The sequence below is a fragment of the Meles meles genome, chromosome 5, assembly GCF_922984935.1.
Source record: "Meles meles chromosome 5, mMelMel3.1 paternal haplotype, whole genome shotgun sequence".
NCBI classification, from domain to species: domain Eukaryota; kingdom Metazoa; phylum Chordata; class Mammalia; order Carnivora; family Mustelidae; genus Meles; species Meles meles.
The window spans coordinates 23,525,313-23,543,373 of record NC_060070.1 but is presented as its reverse complement, the minus strand read 5'-3'; the positions used below and the strand labels follow the sequence as shown (position 1 = coordinate 23,543,373).

Below are 18,061 nucleotides of genomic sequence, written 5' to 3'. Positions count from 1 at the left end.
AGATCAGCACAGGCCTCTGCCCGCACCACATCCTTAAAGCCTGGAGTCTTCAAGGTCAGCAGGCTTGGCTTGGCTAGAGCCAGGTGGGCACTGCGCTGCCCCTGGAGAGAAGGCAGACAAACAAGCTGGAGCCAGATAGTGTGGAAACAGTGATCTGAGAAATGCCTGGGACACACAGAGGGGAGATTATTTGCTCTTGGAGTGATTCCCTGAGAGCAATGGGCACGGAGACCCCTCTCTAGGGACAAAGGAGCAGGCAGGCATCATTTCCCTCCCCACCCCTCAGCATAAACACAGAGACACCTGTCATAATCATTACAGCGCCATCACTGGCTGCCTAACCTGCTTATACCAAGTCCCACAACCCTGCATTTTGTTGGTACCGCCCTGCTTGATCAAGTTTGCCTCAGTACCAGCACAGTGGGCCCCTTCCCCAGAAGACCAGCAGAAACCCCTGCCCACATCACCAGCCAGAGAGTTCTGCAGGGCTTCATTTCTACCGGAAGTAGTAGCAGGTTGAAACATAACACATTCTGGCCAAGGACAAAACACTGCCCATTGCAGGCAAGGAGAGCCTCTGCAGACAATCGGCCAAAAGGATAAAACAGCCAAAACACAGCAGCAGAGTACATGTAGTAAACACTAGAAACTTCCCCTGAAACACCAGGCCCTGGACACCACATGACCTTTCCTTCATTAAGCCATTACTCTTAGGAGCAGGAAACAGAACAGGCTTTTTTAACCCTCAGAAGACGGAGACTTAGACAAATGCCAAGACAGAAGAATTCATCTTGAAAGAACACGATAAGTTCATGGCCAGAGACCTAAGTGAAACAGATATAAGTAACATGCGTGATAGAGAATTTAAAGCAACAATCATAAGGATACTCTCTGGGCTTGAGAAAAGAGTGGAAGATTTCAGGGGTGTGCCTTACTACAGAGATAAAAGAGTTAAAAAACAGAAATGAAAAATGCAATAACTGAAATTTGAAACAGATTTGATGTAATGAGCACAAGGATGGAAGAAGCAGAGGAATGAGTAAGTGATATAGAAGATAAAATAACAGAAAATAATGAAGCTGAACAAAAGAGAGAACAGAGAGAACTGTGGAACACAAGAATAGACCTAGGGAATTCAGTGACTCCATCAAACGTAATAACATTCGTACTAAGGGAGTCTCAGAAGAAGAGAGACAGAAAGGGGGCAGAAAATTTATTTGAGGAAATAATAGCTGAAAACTTCTCTAATCTGAGGAAGGAAACATATCCAGATCCAGGAGACACAGAGGACTCCCCTCAAAATCAACAAAAGCAGGCTAATACAAAGACATAATGTACTTAAATTTGCAAAATATAAAGATAAAAAAATCCTAAAAGCAGAAAGAAGTCCCTAACTTACAAGGGAGTACCCTTACGGCTAGCTGCAGATCTCTCAACAGAAACTTGCCAAACCAGAAAGGAGTGGCATGATGTAGTCAATGTGCTGAATGGGAAAAATCTGCAGCCAAGAATACTCTATCCAGCAAAAAGCTATCATTCAAAGTAGAAGGAGAGATAAAGAGTTTCCCAGACAAACAAAAACCAAAGGAGTTCATGACCACTGAACCAACCCTGCAAGAAATATTAAAGGGGACTCTTTGAGTGGAAAGGAAAGACCAAAAGTGACAAAGACTAGAAAGGAACAGGACAAATCTCCAGAAACAAAAACAAAACAAGTAATAAAATAGCACTAAATACATATCCATCAGTAACTACTCTGAATGTAAATGGACTAAATGCTCCAACCAAAAGACATAGGTTCAGAATGGATTATTTAAAAAAAAAAAAAAAAAGGCCCATCTGTATAATGCCTACAAGAGACTCATCATAGACTTGAAGATACCTGCAGATTGAAAGTGAGGGGATGGAGAAGCATTTATCATGCAAACGGATATCCAAAGAAAGCTGGAATAATAATGCTTCTATCAGGCAAAGTAAATTTTAGACCAAAGACTAACAAGAGATGAAGAAGGGCACTATGTAATAAAAAAGGGACTATCCTACAAGAAGATCTAACAATTATAAATATTTATTCCCCTAACATGGAAGCACTTAAATATATAAAACAATAACAAAAATAAGGGAACTAATTGATAATAATGCAATAATAGTAGGGGACTTTAACACCCACTGACATCAACATACAGATCATCTAAACAGAAAATCAACAATGGCTTTGAAGACAAAGTGGACCAGATGGACCTAACAGATATATTTAGAATGTTCCATCTTTTAGCAGCAGAATACACTTTTTTTTTCAAGTCCAGAATAGATCACATACTAGGTCACAAATCAGGCCTCAACAAGTACAAAATGATTGGGATCATACCATGCATATTTTCTGACCACAATGCTATGAAACTAGAAAGAAAACAAGAAAAAATCTGGAAAGACCACAGATGCATGGAGGTTAAACAACATGATACTAAACAATGAATGGGTCTACCAGGAAATAAAAGAATGAATTTTTTAAAAAATGGGAACAAATGAAAATGAAAACACAATGTTCCAAAATCTTTGGGATTCAGCAAAAGCAGACCCAGGAGGAAAGTATATAGCAATACAGGCCTACCTCACAAAGCAAGAAAAATCTCAGGCATGTGAGAGGTAGATAACTAAATATTTACTTGTCTCACTTTGACTCCTTTGTTACCACTTTGTCCTGCTTTTTCCTACCCCTTCTTTGACCTTTGAAATATTTTATTCATTCATTTGCCTTCTAAATGTTAGCGGTCTTTAGCATTCTGAGCCCCACCTTTTTCTCTCCTAAGTCTGTAATTCTACCCTCCTAAAATTTTCCCTAAATATGTCTATGGGGCACCCCAATGGAGTTCAGTAGCTCTCTAATGAACAAAGGCTTTGAATCTCAGCCACTGCTTTCCATGCATACACACACACACACACTGATAGTCTTTATACTATCCTTGGATGATCTAGAGATCATCTCTAATTTATAAATTTATGTCTCTAGATCTAGCCTAGCCTGCCTACCTAAAACTGACCGATATTTCAGTCTGATTGCTGAATAGCTTTGTTTCCAGTACCTCAAACTTGACATATCTAGAATAGAATTCATTGTTTTCCATTAGACTTGCATCTCCTTTTATATTATTTCTTGTTTCCATGAATGCCATTGCCATCTCTTCATTTGCCCAAGTGAAAATTTTGGAAGCATTTTTTATTCTTCCCTCTCCCCGATTTTCCCATTTCACGTACCTAGTTGGTTGCTAAGCCCTTTCAATTATATCTTCTCAGTATCTTTTTTATGTTCATCTCATCTACTCCAGTCTTAATTCAGACCTATATTTTTCCTTGTCTTAAGTGCTTCAGCAACCTCTTTGTCCCTCTGTTAATAATTTCTCCCTCACCAGTCCATCTATCTCATAGCCACCTGAATAACCTTTTCAGAACATAAATATGATCGTATTATTTTCCTTTATATCCTTCATTAGCTCCCCATTGCCTTATCCTATGGAAGACTCTCAGTTTGATGTACAAGGTCCTTTATGGTTTGGCCCTTACATACCTTTTCAGCCATCTCTTACTGCTAACATGTATTCACTGTGCTCCAGTCAAATTCACTAGGGTCTGTCATGTCCTTCAGTGATTTTACATCCTATCTGACTAAATATTTCCAAATTTCGTGTTCCTGTTAAGCCTCTTGTTTGCTTGTTTTGGTTTCTGTCTTTCATATCTTTCCTCAGTGTCTGGTAAGGCTTGATTAAACAACTTAAATCTCAGAGTCAGATACTGAAAAACTAAATGGAAACTCCAAATCCATCCAATCCATTTATTTTATCATCTTTAGTGTCTTTGTTAACTTGGACTAGTCATAGTCTCTTCATCAGGATATTCCCATCTTCACTTGGATATAATCTAGACTATCAGTGTTCTGAGAACTGGAATGTTCCTGCCTTGAGTCAGGTGCTGCCCTCACCTATGCTGGGAGTCCCTCAATTTAGAGTTACTCTGTCGTTCCCTTTTAGAAAAAATAAAACAAAAGTTCCAGTCTTCTTCCCAGATGGGGATAAAGCAGTCTTCTGGCTTCATAGAGAGATGAAGAGAGTTTGGGCATACAATTTACTAACGTAAACTTTCATACTGTTTTCTAGTGTTTGGCTCTATCTTAACTCTTACCTTACAAAGGTGCAGCTCTGTCCCAAGTCGTTTGGAGGTTCTGCAGGGTAAACTTAAAAATCACTTTTCTTCCTTGGGTTAGGAGACTGCCTTTTTTGCATTAGCTCATTCTACTACTATTTGTACATCTGTTTTCGATTTTTCCAGAGTTCTCTTGTTGTCCTCGCAGGTTGATACCTTTTTTAAAAAAGTGTTTTAGTATTATTTTAGTGTGTTTGCAAGAGGGAGCAAATTAGTGTATATGTCCACTCTGGCATGTTTACCTAAACTCCTCCTTCAAAGCTGTAATTCTAAATTAGTTCTGGCTTTTCTTATTTCTCCATCAGTCAGGAAGAGTTAGATAATATCTTTTGTATTCCCATGGCACTCTGTGTACACTTTTGTTATGGAACTGATCCCATTCAGTCATACCTTATTTTTAACTTGTTTTCTCCCCTACCACATATTGTTAGGCAACCAACCTACAGAATTTTTTCATCTGGGAAAACCGAATCTCTGTAACTCCCCATTTACCCTTCCTCTCAGCCACCATTCTGCTTTCTGTTAATATGAACTGGACTACTCCCAATACCACTTATAAGGGAATCATACATTATTTTGTCTTTTTGGTTGGTGTATTTCACTTAGCATGATGTCCTTAGTGTTTATCCATGTTTCAGTGTGTTTCAAAATTTCTTTTTTCTTAAGGCTGAATTATAGCCCATTGTATTATTGCCAATGCATGTATACATTTTATTTATCTATTGATGGATATTTGGATGACTTCGACCTTTTGTCTATTGTGAATGATGCCATTACAAGCATGGATGTACAGATATTTTCTCAGTTCTGCTTTCAGTTCTTTCGGATATACTGAGAAATGTCATTGTCTTTTAAGACTTCTGACATTTCTTGGGGTGCCTGGGTGGCTCAGTGGGTTGAGCCTCTGCCTTCGGCTCAGGTCATGATCTCAGGGTCCTGGGATCCATCCCTGCATCGGGCTCTCTGCTTAGTGGGGAGCCTGCTTCCCCCTCCCTCCCTGCCTGCCTCTCTGCCTAGTTGTGATCTCTCTCTGTCAAATAAATAAATAAAATCTTATAAAAAATTTTAAAAAAGACTTTTGATATTTCTTAAGGAAAACAGTTTCCCCCTCTATAAAAAATAGAATGTTTTTCATTTGGGGCTTTAATGATTTTTTCTTATGTTGAGATTCAGGTTATACATTCCTGGACAGAATACTGCTTAAGTGACATGTCTTTTTCAGGGCTTCACCTACAGAGGTACATGATGTCCATCTTACCTTTTAGGGGTGGTATTAATTTTAATTATCCAATTCAAGTGTTACTCTGTTTCTCATATAGTTACTCCTGTTTTTTCTTGAAACTTACAAGCAATCTGTGAAAGAGATACTTCAAGACCATGCAGATATCCCACTCCTCATCAAAATTTCCACCCTTGGATTTAGTATTAATGCTTCTTGCCTAAATTAATCTTTACTATGATGGCTGCAGAATGACTTTTCAAATCCAGTAAGGGCTATTTTTATTTTTTTATATTTTTTTAAGATTTTATTTATTTATTTGACAGAGATCACAAGTAGGCAGAGAAGCAGGCAGAGAGAGAGAGAGAGGGAAGCAGGCTCCCTGCTGAGCAGAGAGCCCGATGCAGGACTCGATCCCAGGACCCTGGGATCATGACCTGAGCTAAAGGCAGCGGCTTAACCCACTGAGCCACCCAGGTGCCCCAAGGGCTATTTTTAAAAAAATATTTTATTTGGGCACCTGGGTGGCTCAGTGGGTTAAGCTGCTGTCTTCAGCTCAAGTTGTGGTCGCAGGGTCCTGGGATTGAGTCCCGCATCAGGCTCTCTGCTCAGCGGGGAGCCTACCTCTCCCCAAACTCTCTCTGCCTGCCTCTTTGCCTACTTGTGATCTCTTTCTGTCAAATAAATAAATAAAATCTTTAAAAATATATTTTATTTATTTATTTGAGAGAAAGAGAGCACAGAGGGGGAGTGAGAGGAAGAAGCCGACTCCCCGCTGAGCAGAGAGCCCAGTGCAATCCCAGGACCCTGAGATCAGGACCTGAGCCAAAGGCAGACACTTAACCAACTGAGCCACCCAAGGCTTACTATACCCAGTAAGGGCTATTTAAGTTGATTATTTACTGTATTAAATAGAGCAGTTTGAATGTCAAGTGGCCAATATATTAAATGTAAGATATTTGTTGTTACTGTTAATACATTATATATGATAATCATTGAAGCATAATGACTAAACTGCTCCTGAATTTTGGAATGTAATAGTTATGGTATTCATATAAAGTCATTGCATATTTTTATTTTTTTAATTTTTCTTAAAGATTTTATTTATTTGACAGACAGAAATCACAAGTAGGCAGAGAGGCAGGCAGAGAGAGGGGAAGGGAAGCAGGCTCCCTGCTGAGCAGAGAGCCCAGTGTGGGGCTTGATCCCAGAACCCTGAGATCATGACCTGAGCTGAAGGCAGAGGCTTTAACCCACTGAGCCACCCAGGCGCCCCTCATTGCATATTTTTAAAAGTTAAATATATAGTGTGATTTTCTTTTCTTTAATTTCAACTTTTTTATTTTTTATTTTTATTTTTATTTTTATTTTTTTTGAGAGGGAGAGAGAGTGTGACCATGTGTGCAAGCAGTATGGCGGGGTTTGGAGGGCCAGAGGGAGAGAGAATCTCAAGCATTGGGCTCGATCCCATGACCATGAGATCATGACCCGAGCCAAAACCGAGCGTAGGATGCTCAACCGGCTGAGCCATCCAGGTGCCCCTAAAGATTTCACTTTTAAGAAATCTTTGCACCTAACATGGGGCTGGAACTCACAACCCTGCGATCAAGAGTCATGTGTTCTACCAACTGAGCAAGCCAGACACCCCTGTAGTGTGCTTTTCTTACTTTCAGTTTACAAATTGTTTACCAAGTACTCTCTATTGTCTGAATCCTGCTAGTGAACTCTGTATTTAATTAATGAGTAACCAAATAATACTTTCTGTTGTTGAAGAAGAACAAACTTTAGAATATGGAGTAGCTTTGAGAACTTTAGCTGAATGGAAAGATATAAACTCTCTTTCCTTTTGAAAATGTAAATCTCATTCTATCTGTGTAATTAAAACTGGTTGATCTTGGGGCGCCTGGGTGGCTCAGTGGGTTAAAGCCTCTGCCTTCAGCTCAGGTCATGATCCCAGGGGATGGAGCCGCTGGTTGGGCTCTCTGCTCAGCAGGGAGTCTGCTTTCCCCTCTCTCTCTGCCTGCCTCTCTGTCAAATAAATAAATAAATAAAATCTTTAAAAAAAAAAACACAACTGGTTGGTCTAAAGCATTTAGGATCTCTTAAATATGTCTGAAGTTGTTACACTTTCATGCAGCATGGCAGATTAGTTGTTCAGAGAAACCTCCTCTGGTAAAGAACACAGAAATGCTGTATAAAATGTTAAAACAACTTTCGAAAGGCATGACTGAGTTGGAAGCGAAGTAAGGGGGGAAATAGGAGGCCGTATGTAATGCGAAAGCCCAGTTCCACAGAGATAAATGAGCCCTAGAACCCATTTTATCCCTGAGGACACCTTCTGTGATCCTTGATGGCCCAGAACCTGGGCATTAAGGAGGTATTTCTGCTTGCCTGGGGCGAGGGACAAATTCTGATGGGCATGCTCGTAAGTTTGGACACTACAGTGTAAAAAGCTGGGATTCCCCAAAGGATAAAACCTTCTATTAATGACAGGAAAATAACCTGCTCTTCAGGATGACACTGTTTGTTTCATCCTTGGCTTTGGATGAAGTGGACAAAAGAATCTCTCCTAATCACATGTGGGATTGGACTTGGAATTCATACTGCACCAGAACAAAACAAAACAAAACCTCAATATAAAAGTTATTTAATGGTGCTTGAATTGGGGTGCCCTGTGGACCTAGCAGAAACAAATAGAAATCTTCTCTGAAGAAAATTGCTTTAAATACTGGTTTTGAAGTATTTTCCTAGTTAAAGGTGTAAGTATACACATTTATTAGAAACTATTCTTGGGATCAATACATGTAGAAGGGAGAAGAAGGAAGCACTGTTAGGCAGAGAAGTCCAGCTTCAGCGAAGACCCAACTAAGGTTTCACTGCTACTACAGGGAGCTCTGGAGATGGGTGATCCTTTGTTGTTGACTTGAGTTGGGACAAGAGGGTCAGACATTTTTACCCTCATTGGATGTGGACTGCCCCTGGAAGTAGCCTTGACCTTAGATGAGACAGTATTCTCTAGGCAAAGCAATCCCCAAAGAGGGCCATCAGCCAAGAGCCACTTTCTGGCAGCTTTCCCAGGAACTGGGAAAAGTTCACATTCCTAAAAGGGAATCCAGGCAATGCAGCATAATGTCCACCACAATGAGCAAAAGCTTGTAGGTGAATACAGCAAACATTGACTTTATAAATCAAAGCAATATTGTCTAATTTGTGTGGTTAAAATACAAGTAAAACTAAAAATTTCAGAACCATAGTATTATATGAGTCTGGAGGGCAGTGATGGGAATTAATGCCTTCTAGGATCTGTGTTCTGTGATAGAATACTATACAGAAGTGAAAATGAATACCACACAGCTTCATGTTCCAACATAAATACCAAGATATTTTGAATGAAAAAAGTATGGTTCCACTTGTAGAAAGTTTAAAAACCATCAACACCAAACAATATATTGGTAAGGATGCATACAAATATGACTAAACTTAATAGGCATTAAAATGAGTAACACAAAATTCAATGCAAGAAATGGGGAAGACACAGAGAGGGCTTCAACAGCACTATCACACTATTTCTTAATCTAGGCGTAGATACACAAAAATTCGAGACAGAGAGGGCTTCAACAGCACTATCACACTATTTCTTAATCTAGGCGTAGATACACAAAAATTTGTTTTGTTATAATTCCTTTAACCGTACGTGTCTGTATTATGTATATGGTAAATTATTTTTTTAACTCTATTAGGTTATTAAGAAGAAAGGAATTTGCTGGTCTGTGACCAGAACATGCTAAAGTTATCTCCTAAATTAGAATTCAGCTGTGCTAAGCTGGATCTAGTCCATTCTACTGAGATTTAATCAGAAATAAGTTATCAGTTATATGATTGAGTCATGGCTATTTGATTTATCAGTTTTGCCCTCAGGGGATGGGATTACTCTTTTACAGGCTTTTCACATACAGGGATGAAATTTGAAGCTTGAAAATGATCCTAAATTCTGCAGCAAGTTTTTGTTAGATGAATTCAATATGTAATATATTAGTTATCACAGTCAATATTCAATGCAACCTGTCAATAAATATAGAAGCCCTACTTTTTTCCTCGCAAAATCTGTGTAATCTGTAAGAATCAGAGACAGCAACTTTGAATTCAGCATGAGGATAGTGAGTTCTGTCTCTCTGGAGACCTATAGCAGAGCTTAGATGACTTGTTAAAGATAGTATGAGAATAAGTTTGTGAAATTTCATTTGGAGAATAGATGGCCTTTAAGATGCTCTTAGGCTTTGCCAAGATAACATGATTCTATGCATGATTCAGTGTTTCTTAAACGTCCCATTTTTCTCCAGAAGGCATTTTCCTGATGACACTCCATTAGGGTAGTTTCTGTTTAGATAAATATAAATAACAGAGTCCTTAAGAGAGAATATTTTTCTCGAACTCCATGGATTTTGGAGTGCAGGAAACTTGAGCTATGTGATTAGTAGTTAGTGTCTCTGGACTTTGGCTTCTACATCTATAAAATGTGAAGATTGCAGCTGACCTAAATTTTAAATGGATATATGAAATTTCCCTGTCAGTTCTAGGACTCCCAAATATTTATGACTTAAACAGATTTATGGTACCATGGACTTCTCAAACATTTTGAATATAGTCCCCGTTGTTTCAAACTAAATAACTTGAAATATATCCTTTGTCACCTCTTAATACTTTTTGGAGGAAAGTGTTAGATAATGTTTTTTAAAAACCAGACTCTAGGGGTGCCTGGGTGGCTCAGTCAGTTAAGCGTCTGCCTTCAGCTGAGGTCATTTCAGGATCCTGGAATCAAGGCCCGTATCAGGTTCCCTGGTCAGTGAGGAGTCTGCTTTTGCCACTCCCTATTTCCATGCTCACTCACTCACTCAAATAAATAAAATCCTAAAAAAAAAACAAAAAACAGAAAAAAAAAAACTATTTCACTGTATTCCAAAGTTGCCTGAATTTGATTGTACCTTAACCTTCAGATTTGTTATTTATATGTCCCTGTAATTCAAGTGTGTCATATTTTTCTAATTTTACAGTGCTGTGGTTTTTTCAATGACACTTAAATTCTCTTTTTTTATTATGTTATGTTAGTCACCATACAGTGCATCATTAGTTTTTGATGTAGTGTTCCATGATTTGTTGTTTGCTTTTAATACCAAGTGCTCCGTGCAGTAAGTGCCCTCCTTAATACTGATTACTGGGTTAACCCATCCCCCCATCCCTGTCCCCTCTAAAACCCTCAGTTTGTTTCTCAGAGTCTGTAGTCTCTCATGGTTCATCTTCTCCTCCATTTCCCCCCCTTCTTTGTTCCCTTCCTTGTAATTTCCTCCATGCTATTCCTTATGTTCCACAAATAAGTGAAACCATATGATAATTGACTTTCTCTGCTGACTTATTTCACTTAGCATAATCTCCAGTCCCATCCATGTTGATGTAAAAGTTGAGTGTTCATCATTTCTGATGGCTAAGTAGTATTCTGTTGTGTATATGGACCACATCTTCTTTATCCATTTGTCTGTTGAAGGGCATCTCTTCTCTTTCCACTATTTGGCTATTGTGGACATTTCTGGATGAACACTGGGGTGCAGTGGCCCTTCTTGTCACTAAATCTGTGTCTTTGGGGTAAATATCCAGTAGTGCATTTGCTGAGTTATAGGGTAGCTCTATTTTTAATTTTTTGAGGAACCTCCCCACTATTTTCCAAAGTTGCTATACCAACTTGCGTTCCCACCAACAGTGTAAGAGGGTTCCCCTTTCTCCACAACCTCTCCAACATTTGTTGTTTCTTGCCTTGTCAATTTTTGCCATTCTAATTGGTGTGAGGTGGTATCTCATTGTAGTTTTGATTTGAATTTCCCTGATGGCTAATGATGATGAACATTTTTTCATGTGTCTGCTAGCCATTTGTGTGTCTTCTTTTGAGAAGTGTCTGTTCATGCCTTCTGCCCATTTTTTGACTTGATTATTTGTTTTGGGGGTTTGAATTTCTTTATAGATCTTGGATATCAGCCTTGTTTGTAGTGTCATTTGCAAATATCTTATCCCATTCTGAGGGTTGCCTCCTTGTTTTGTTGACTGTTTCCTTTGTTGTGCAGAAGCTTTTTATCTTGATGAAGTCCTAGAAGTTCCTTTTTGTTTTTGTCTCCCTTGCCTTGGAGACGAATGACACTTTATTTCTTAACTCTACAGCATTATTCTTTCATTTTTAATATAAACTATTGAGGAAATAAATATTTTATAATATTTTAGGTAAAAATGCTAGTATTTGGGTCAGAAACTAATACAAATACATATAAATTAAATGAATATGAATTAAAAGCATGATTTTAGTTTATTCTTCCATTTGATTTTGCTGGAGCATTTTTAATCACTTTAAATTATTGCATACAGGATAGCACATTAACAATTTCCTATTCAATTTATTAAGCTTAAGAAATTACTAAAGGTAAGTTATAGGGGGAAAATAAATCAAGGTAGGGTTACATAATTGTTTCACATCAAGTAGGAAACTCTAAATTGCAAATAACTTTATTATGTCCTCTAAATAGCATAAATCTCCGGCATCTGTTGTTATGTCCTTGTCACTATTCCTGTGTTTCATTCACTGAAACAAAGGTGTAAGTTGCAGTCAGTATGTTAGTTTGCTAGGGCTTCCAAAACAAATACCACAGACAGGGTCGCTTAAGCAACAGAAAATTTATTTCTCACAGTTCTCGATGCTACAAGTCCAAGCTCAAGATGTCAGTAGATTTGGTTTCTTCTAAGGACTCTCTCCTTGGCTTGCAGATGGTTGTCTTTCCACTGTGTCTTCCGGATCCCTGGCACATCCCTGGTACATAATTTGTATGTCCAAATTTCCTCTTTTTCCAAGGACGCCAGTTAGATTGGATTAGAGCCCATCCTAAGAGTCTTGTTTAAACTTAATCACCTTTTTAAGGCCCTATCTCTAAACATAGTCAATCTAAAATACTGGAAGTTAGAGCATCAACATATGAATTTTGGGGGAATAATGAATTCAGTTGGTGAAATTGTATGTAATGTATTTTCCTGCCACGGAAGTTTTCAAGAATGAAAAGTATTGATTCTGTGCAAATGAATGATGGGTACAGTTGTTTGCACTGTGACTTCTGGCAAGTTAGCTCACAGTATGAGTGACATGACACAGTTTATGAGTCTTGGGTCATTTTAAGCCAGATAATTGCAAAAGGACATCCTAATTTGAAGAAAATTTCTGTATTTCGCTGGTTTCTCTTCTTCTACTTGTTCTTTTAGTATGAGGCCTTTGGAACTGTCTTCAGTTCTTACATTATACCTTCAGTGGTCTCTTCCTTTTCAAAATCAGTTGCCTTTTTTTTTTTTTTTAATCTAAACTACTCCCTCCTTGTAACAGTCTTCTTTCTCTATTTCTTTTCTTGTTTTGTTTTTTGTTTTTTTTAAGTTTTTTTTATTTATTTGAGAGAGAGAGAGAGTGAGAGAGAGCATGAGAGGGGTCAGGGTCAGAGGGAGAAGCAGACTCCCCTCTGAGCAGGAAGGGAAGCCCAATGAGGGACTTGATCCCAGGACTTCAGGATCATGACCTGGGCTGAAGGCAGTTGCTTAACCAACTGAGCTACCCAGGTGCCCCTCTTCTCTTTATTTCTGACGTCACACTTTTCTGGTTCTTTTCTGTCACAGGTTTCTCTTTCTCTTGTTTTTCTTCCTTACCTGAAATCTTTTCTATTTATACTCTTCCTTTTAGGTGACTTCTATTCCTGTGGTTTTCTATACCATCCATATGCTGACAATGCCGTTCTTTATATTCCTATAGTAGATCTCTCCTCCAAGCTTTAGACTCTTCTAACAAACTCCCTATTTCATAATTTAACTCGGATGTCTCACACTTAGACTGGTGTTTGACACATGTCAGTATTATGTGAGTAGTCATGGTCTTTGTTTTTTTTTTTTTAATGAATGGCACTATCATCTACCCAGTTATTTAAGCTGGAAAACTTGATTTCTTGTTTTCTTCTCCTCTTAATCTTCAAGATGCATCTTGCTTCTGTACACTCTCTTCCTCTCCATTGTCACCACCCGAATCCAAATGCAGCATCATCTCACACCTGACTAACTGCAAATGTCCCCAAACTATGGGCTGTTAAATATAGTGATTAAGAACCCAGGCTTTGGAATTGAACTGGCTAGTTTTAATTCCTGGTTTACCACTTGCAAGTTGTAATACCTTGAGTAACCTCTCTGCCTCTATTTCTTCATTTACAAAATGAGAATAATAATAATAGTAATAATAATAATAATAATAGAGCAGTGTGGGAAACAGAGAGTACCCTATTCCTAGAACCCATTGTAGTATCTCTGTGTCCTAATGCTGTCTCCCTAACAGTCCTATGGGATTATGCAGAGATGATGGCACAGTCAGCCACTAGCCAGAATAGACACTGGTTTTTAAAAAGGACCATTTTGGAACAATTGTTTCCCTCAAGAACAAGTAAAAATGGTTTTCAGTTTACAATATTTGTGTCTGACACAGTTTGTTTTGTTGGGGGGTGGGTATTTCTTTTTGCAGTGGCTCCTTAGCTGCATTCCACAAAGGTGTCTTAATTTTATGTATTATAGAGAGAAATGGATTATATCCCTGGTTGTTTACAAACTGTCAGTAATGGTTCTAGTTATAACTTGAATTTCCCTAAGCTTTACTAGGCTGTTGATGCAAATGAGACTCACATTTCACAGCCTTTCGCCCCCACTTGCAAATCCTCTAAAGTGCTCCACAGCATTTTCTGAGGTCTTTTCAATGACCTACAGCTAGGCTCCACACCAGATTGGTCAGAATCCTTGGAGGTTGGGGTTTAAGCACCTCTCTACTTTGAGAAATTTTTTCTCTAGAAATTTCGGTCATACATGCCCGTGAATATGTATGTCCCTTCCAGCTGCTCCCTTTCAATTGCTGAATGGTACTAACAATGCACCAGAGCCCTCAAAATATCAAAACTGTTGTTAGTGATCTCTAGCAATTTTCCTCTTTATTGGAATATACCATTCTACACAAGGCAGGACAGCTAATGTCCCAGCCTTTCTCAGTTTTTTACTTATAGTCCTCCCCCTTCCCCACACCCACGTGTGAGTCCATGAGACTGGGTTAGAGATGAATTAGAATGACCATGTCTGTGCTTTACTCAAAATTACTCCTCCCTTCCTCCATCAAGTAAGGCTTTGACTTTGGATCAAGCTTTCTGTACTTCTTTCATCTTCCTTCAGAGTGAGTTTTTCTCCTAGAATGCCACAGTTCTTTATGGGTATAAATTTCTACTGGGTTTATGCACTTGTTTGTGACTTAGATTAGATTGTAAGGGTTAAGCTAGGACCTTTATTACCAAGACAGCCACTGAGCAGCATGGTGTGTCTTCTTTCATTTCTATACTGTTTTCTTTTCTTTTTCTTCACCTACTGGTGGGTTGTTACTCTGCTTATCCCCACTTTAAGATGTGTTTACACATTTAAATAAATTTTAGTTCTAATTTTTAACTTACCGGCATCTTCTAAGTAGTCATTTACATTAAAAACTTCAAATTTGAATTTGTTTTTTAACTGGTACAAAATTTAGTTTGTGAAATAAATACTGTATTTGGTAAAGAGGAAGCAGAATTCTCCTCAAGGACCTCAGGGTACAGTGACTAATGGTAAAACTTCATTCTTTTTATTAGAGAAACTCACCAGGAGCTGAAAACTGAGATATTTTGAGTAATTCCAAGGTTCTTGGGATAGCTTCAGCCACACGCCTTCTCTCTGAAGATGTACAGCCATATTCAGGACTTCTGTACTTTGGGATCCTACCTCTATTTCATTGTGAGCCAGCTGTGACTAACTTTGCTTTCTTATTTTTTGAGGGAACGGCAACTTAGATAGATGCAGTCTCCCATGGGGAGCACACAGTATCTGAGCAGCAACAACCCGGAGGGATGGAGACATGGTTAGTAAATGGTAGTTGATACTAATAACAATAGCAAAAAATGATTGCTTCTCAAGAGCAAAGAGCATCAAATATTCTAGCAAAGCCTCCTAAGCTATTTAACCTTTATTTATTTTATTAAAAATTTATTTACTTATTTTATAGGCAGAGTGTGTGTGTGAGCTTGGGGTGGGACAGAAGGGGAAGGAGAAGGAAGGAATCTCAAGCAGACTTCCTGCTGCGCATGGAGCCCAACACAGGGCTCTGTCTCACGACCCGGAGATCATGACCTGAGCCAAACTCAAGAGTCATTTGCTTAACTGACTAAGCCACCCAGGTGCCCCTTTTCTAAAGTATTTAAATTACAGAAAGGACAATAAGTGATTTGGGAGAAATTAGATAGGAAATTGCCTGCTAAAATGGTTAAAAGAGCTCTCCTAAAAAATAAAACGTCAAAATTAAATAATACCAGAATAACAAAACTATTTTAGATTCTTCAGATTAAGAACCATTCTAAACTATGATTAGAATGCTGGTCCATCGGGGCGCCTGGGTGGCTCAGTTGGTTAAGTATCCAACTCTTGATCTCGGCTCAGTTCTTCATCTTACCACCTGAGTTTGAGTCCCACACTGGGTTCCATGCAGGGTCTAGAACCTACTTAAAAGAAAAATACTGGCACATTAAGTGGAGTTGTGTCATACTCAGTGATTAGATTCAGAGATTGATATATCCAAATTACCCTTGAAAATCCCTTAGGAAGCCAGTACATTGGAATTCAATAATCTGTCTTTGAGAATTGGATTATATGGGTGGCTTGTGTTTCAAAGCTATGTTGCTTTTTAGAATATGTACCTTTCCTGAGAACCCTAGAGTCACACTGTTTGTAGAGAGGTGCTTGGATGACAAGAGGTATATGAACTTATGATCAACTGAGTAACCAGCAAATTCACACCACCCATATAATTAATGCTCACTCCAGAGCATATGGTCACTGAAAATTAGGCAGAATTGTCCATACTATTTATACAGTAAATAATAATTTTTCTCTCTTGTACTGATGAGCTTATTATAGTTGAATTTGTGATAATTAACCTCATAAAGAAATAACTCCACAGTATATGATTATGTATTTATGTTGTTTCAACTAAATTTTTGTCTAATATTTTTGTCATTTAAATAGGAAAGAATAATGCTATACTATACTATTCCTTTATTCTCTACAGATAATGGATTCTGAATTAATGCACAGTATCGTAGGAAGCTATCATAAACCTCCAGAAAGAGTGTTTATTCCATCATTTACCCAGAATGATGCAGCATCTCAGACTCACCACTCCACAAACTTGGAAGCCACCTCTCCTAAAATGCTTCATAGTCCAAACAGCCAAGGTAATTCTAATATGAAGTCATATTTAAAATTAGGGGAATGATACGAAATATGTTATACAAAACTTTACATTTTTATGTAGAAAAAGGTGTGATTGTTTAATCTTAATAAAACTATTAGTTTTGACTCTGTTGCTTAAAGCTTAAAAATAAACATAGATAAGTTATTTAACTTTTTTTTTTTCAAAGATATTATTTATTTATTTGTTAGAGAGAAGGAGAGAGAGAGAGCACGAGCATAGGCAGTGTGGTAGCCAGAAGCAGAGGGAGAAGCAGGCTCCCCCAAGCAAGGAGCCCGATGTGGGACTCAATCCCAGGACGCTGGGATCATGACCTGAGCCGAAGGCAGCCAGTGGCTCAACCAACTGAGCCACCCAGGCGTCCCAAGTTATTTAACATTTTCTATTTTGGCTTCTTCAGCTGTAAGATAGAGATTAACCAGCTAGACACATAATTACAATTTTATCCTAAAAAAACATGAGAAAATGGGAAAATACTCTTTGAAGAGTGAAAGGTCAGATTTGGAATCTTTCTAAACTAGATGATTAGAATATTGGTGAATTAGGTAAAGTTATATCTTATTCAAGGATTAAATTAAGAAATTGCCTATTTTCAAAATTATGCTTGACATTGGAGTAACTATGAAATAAAAGTGTTGTAACTTTTAAAATAAAAACTTAGGAGGATATCAGAATTGAATTAGGAAAACATACCTATGCCATGTGAATTACCTTCTAAAACGCTGCTTATCACCTTTTTTAAAAATACTCTCTAATAATGGTTACCATTAATAAATAGACTAGCTTTGTGGAGGAAAAAAACCATAAGAAATATTCCAAATCAGCAAATTAGGTATTGCATATCTAAAAAGCAATAAATATAATTTCTCTATCTCATTTGTTATTAAAAAAAAAAACCCAAAACCCAAAAAGAACCAAATGGTAATCTCTAGCAAACATCTTTTTCATTGGATATGAACTACAGGCATACCTTGGATATATTGTAGGTTTGATCCCAGACCACCGTAATAAAGTGAATATATCAAAATAAAATGAGTCAAATGAATTTTTTGGTTTCCTAGTGCATATAAAGGTTACATTTAGACTATACACGTAGTCCATTAATTGTGCAATAGCATTGTGTCTAAAAAATATACTATATATCTTAACTAAAAAATACTTTATTGCTAAAAAATGCTTATTAGCATCATCTGATCTTTCAATGAGTCATAATCACTGATCACAGATTGCCATAACATATAATAATAACAAAAAGTTTGAAATACTACAAACATTACCAA

At 37.9% G+C, this 18,061-nt stretch overlaps 1 protein-coding gene across 11 annotated transcripts in view; it reads left to right on the top strand.

The window, feature by feature from the left end:
• CEP57L1 (centrosomal protein 57 like 1) overlaps positions 1-18,061 on the top strand; it is a 68,094-nt gene that overhangs the window by 29,572 nt on the left and 20,461 nt on the right. For 7 of the 11 annotated variants that reach the window (XM_046005883.1, XM_046005882.1, XM_046005887.1 and 4 more), the window contains 2 exons: positions 15,313-15,395; positions 16,599-16,764. In XM_046005883.1, coding sequence (XP_045861839.1) covers positions 15,393-15,395; positions 16,599-16,764 — 169 coding nt within the window. In that variant the 5' untranslated portion in view covers positions 15,313-15,392. Of the gene's footprint in view, positions 1-12,244; positions 12,264-15,312; positions 15,396-16,598; positions 16,765-18,061 lie in introns of those variants that run through there. The other 4 variants (XM_046005881.1, XM_046005880.1, XM_046005890.1 and 1 more) reach the window with 2 other exon arrangements.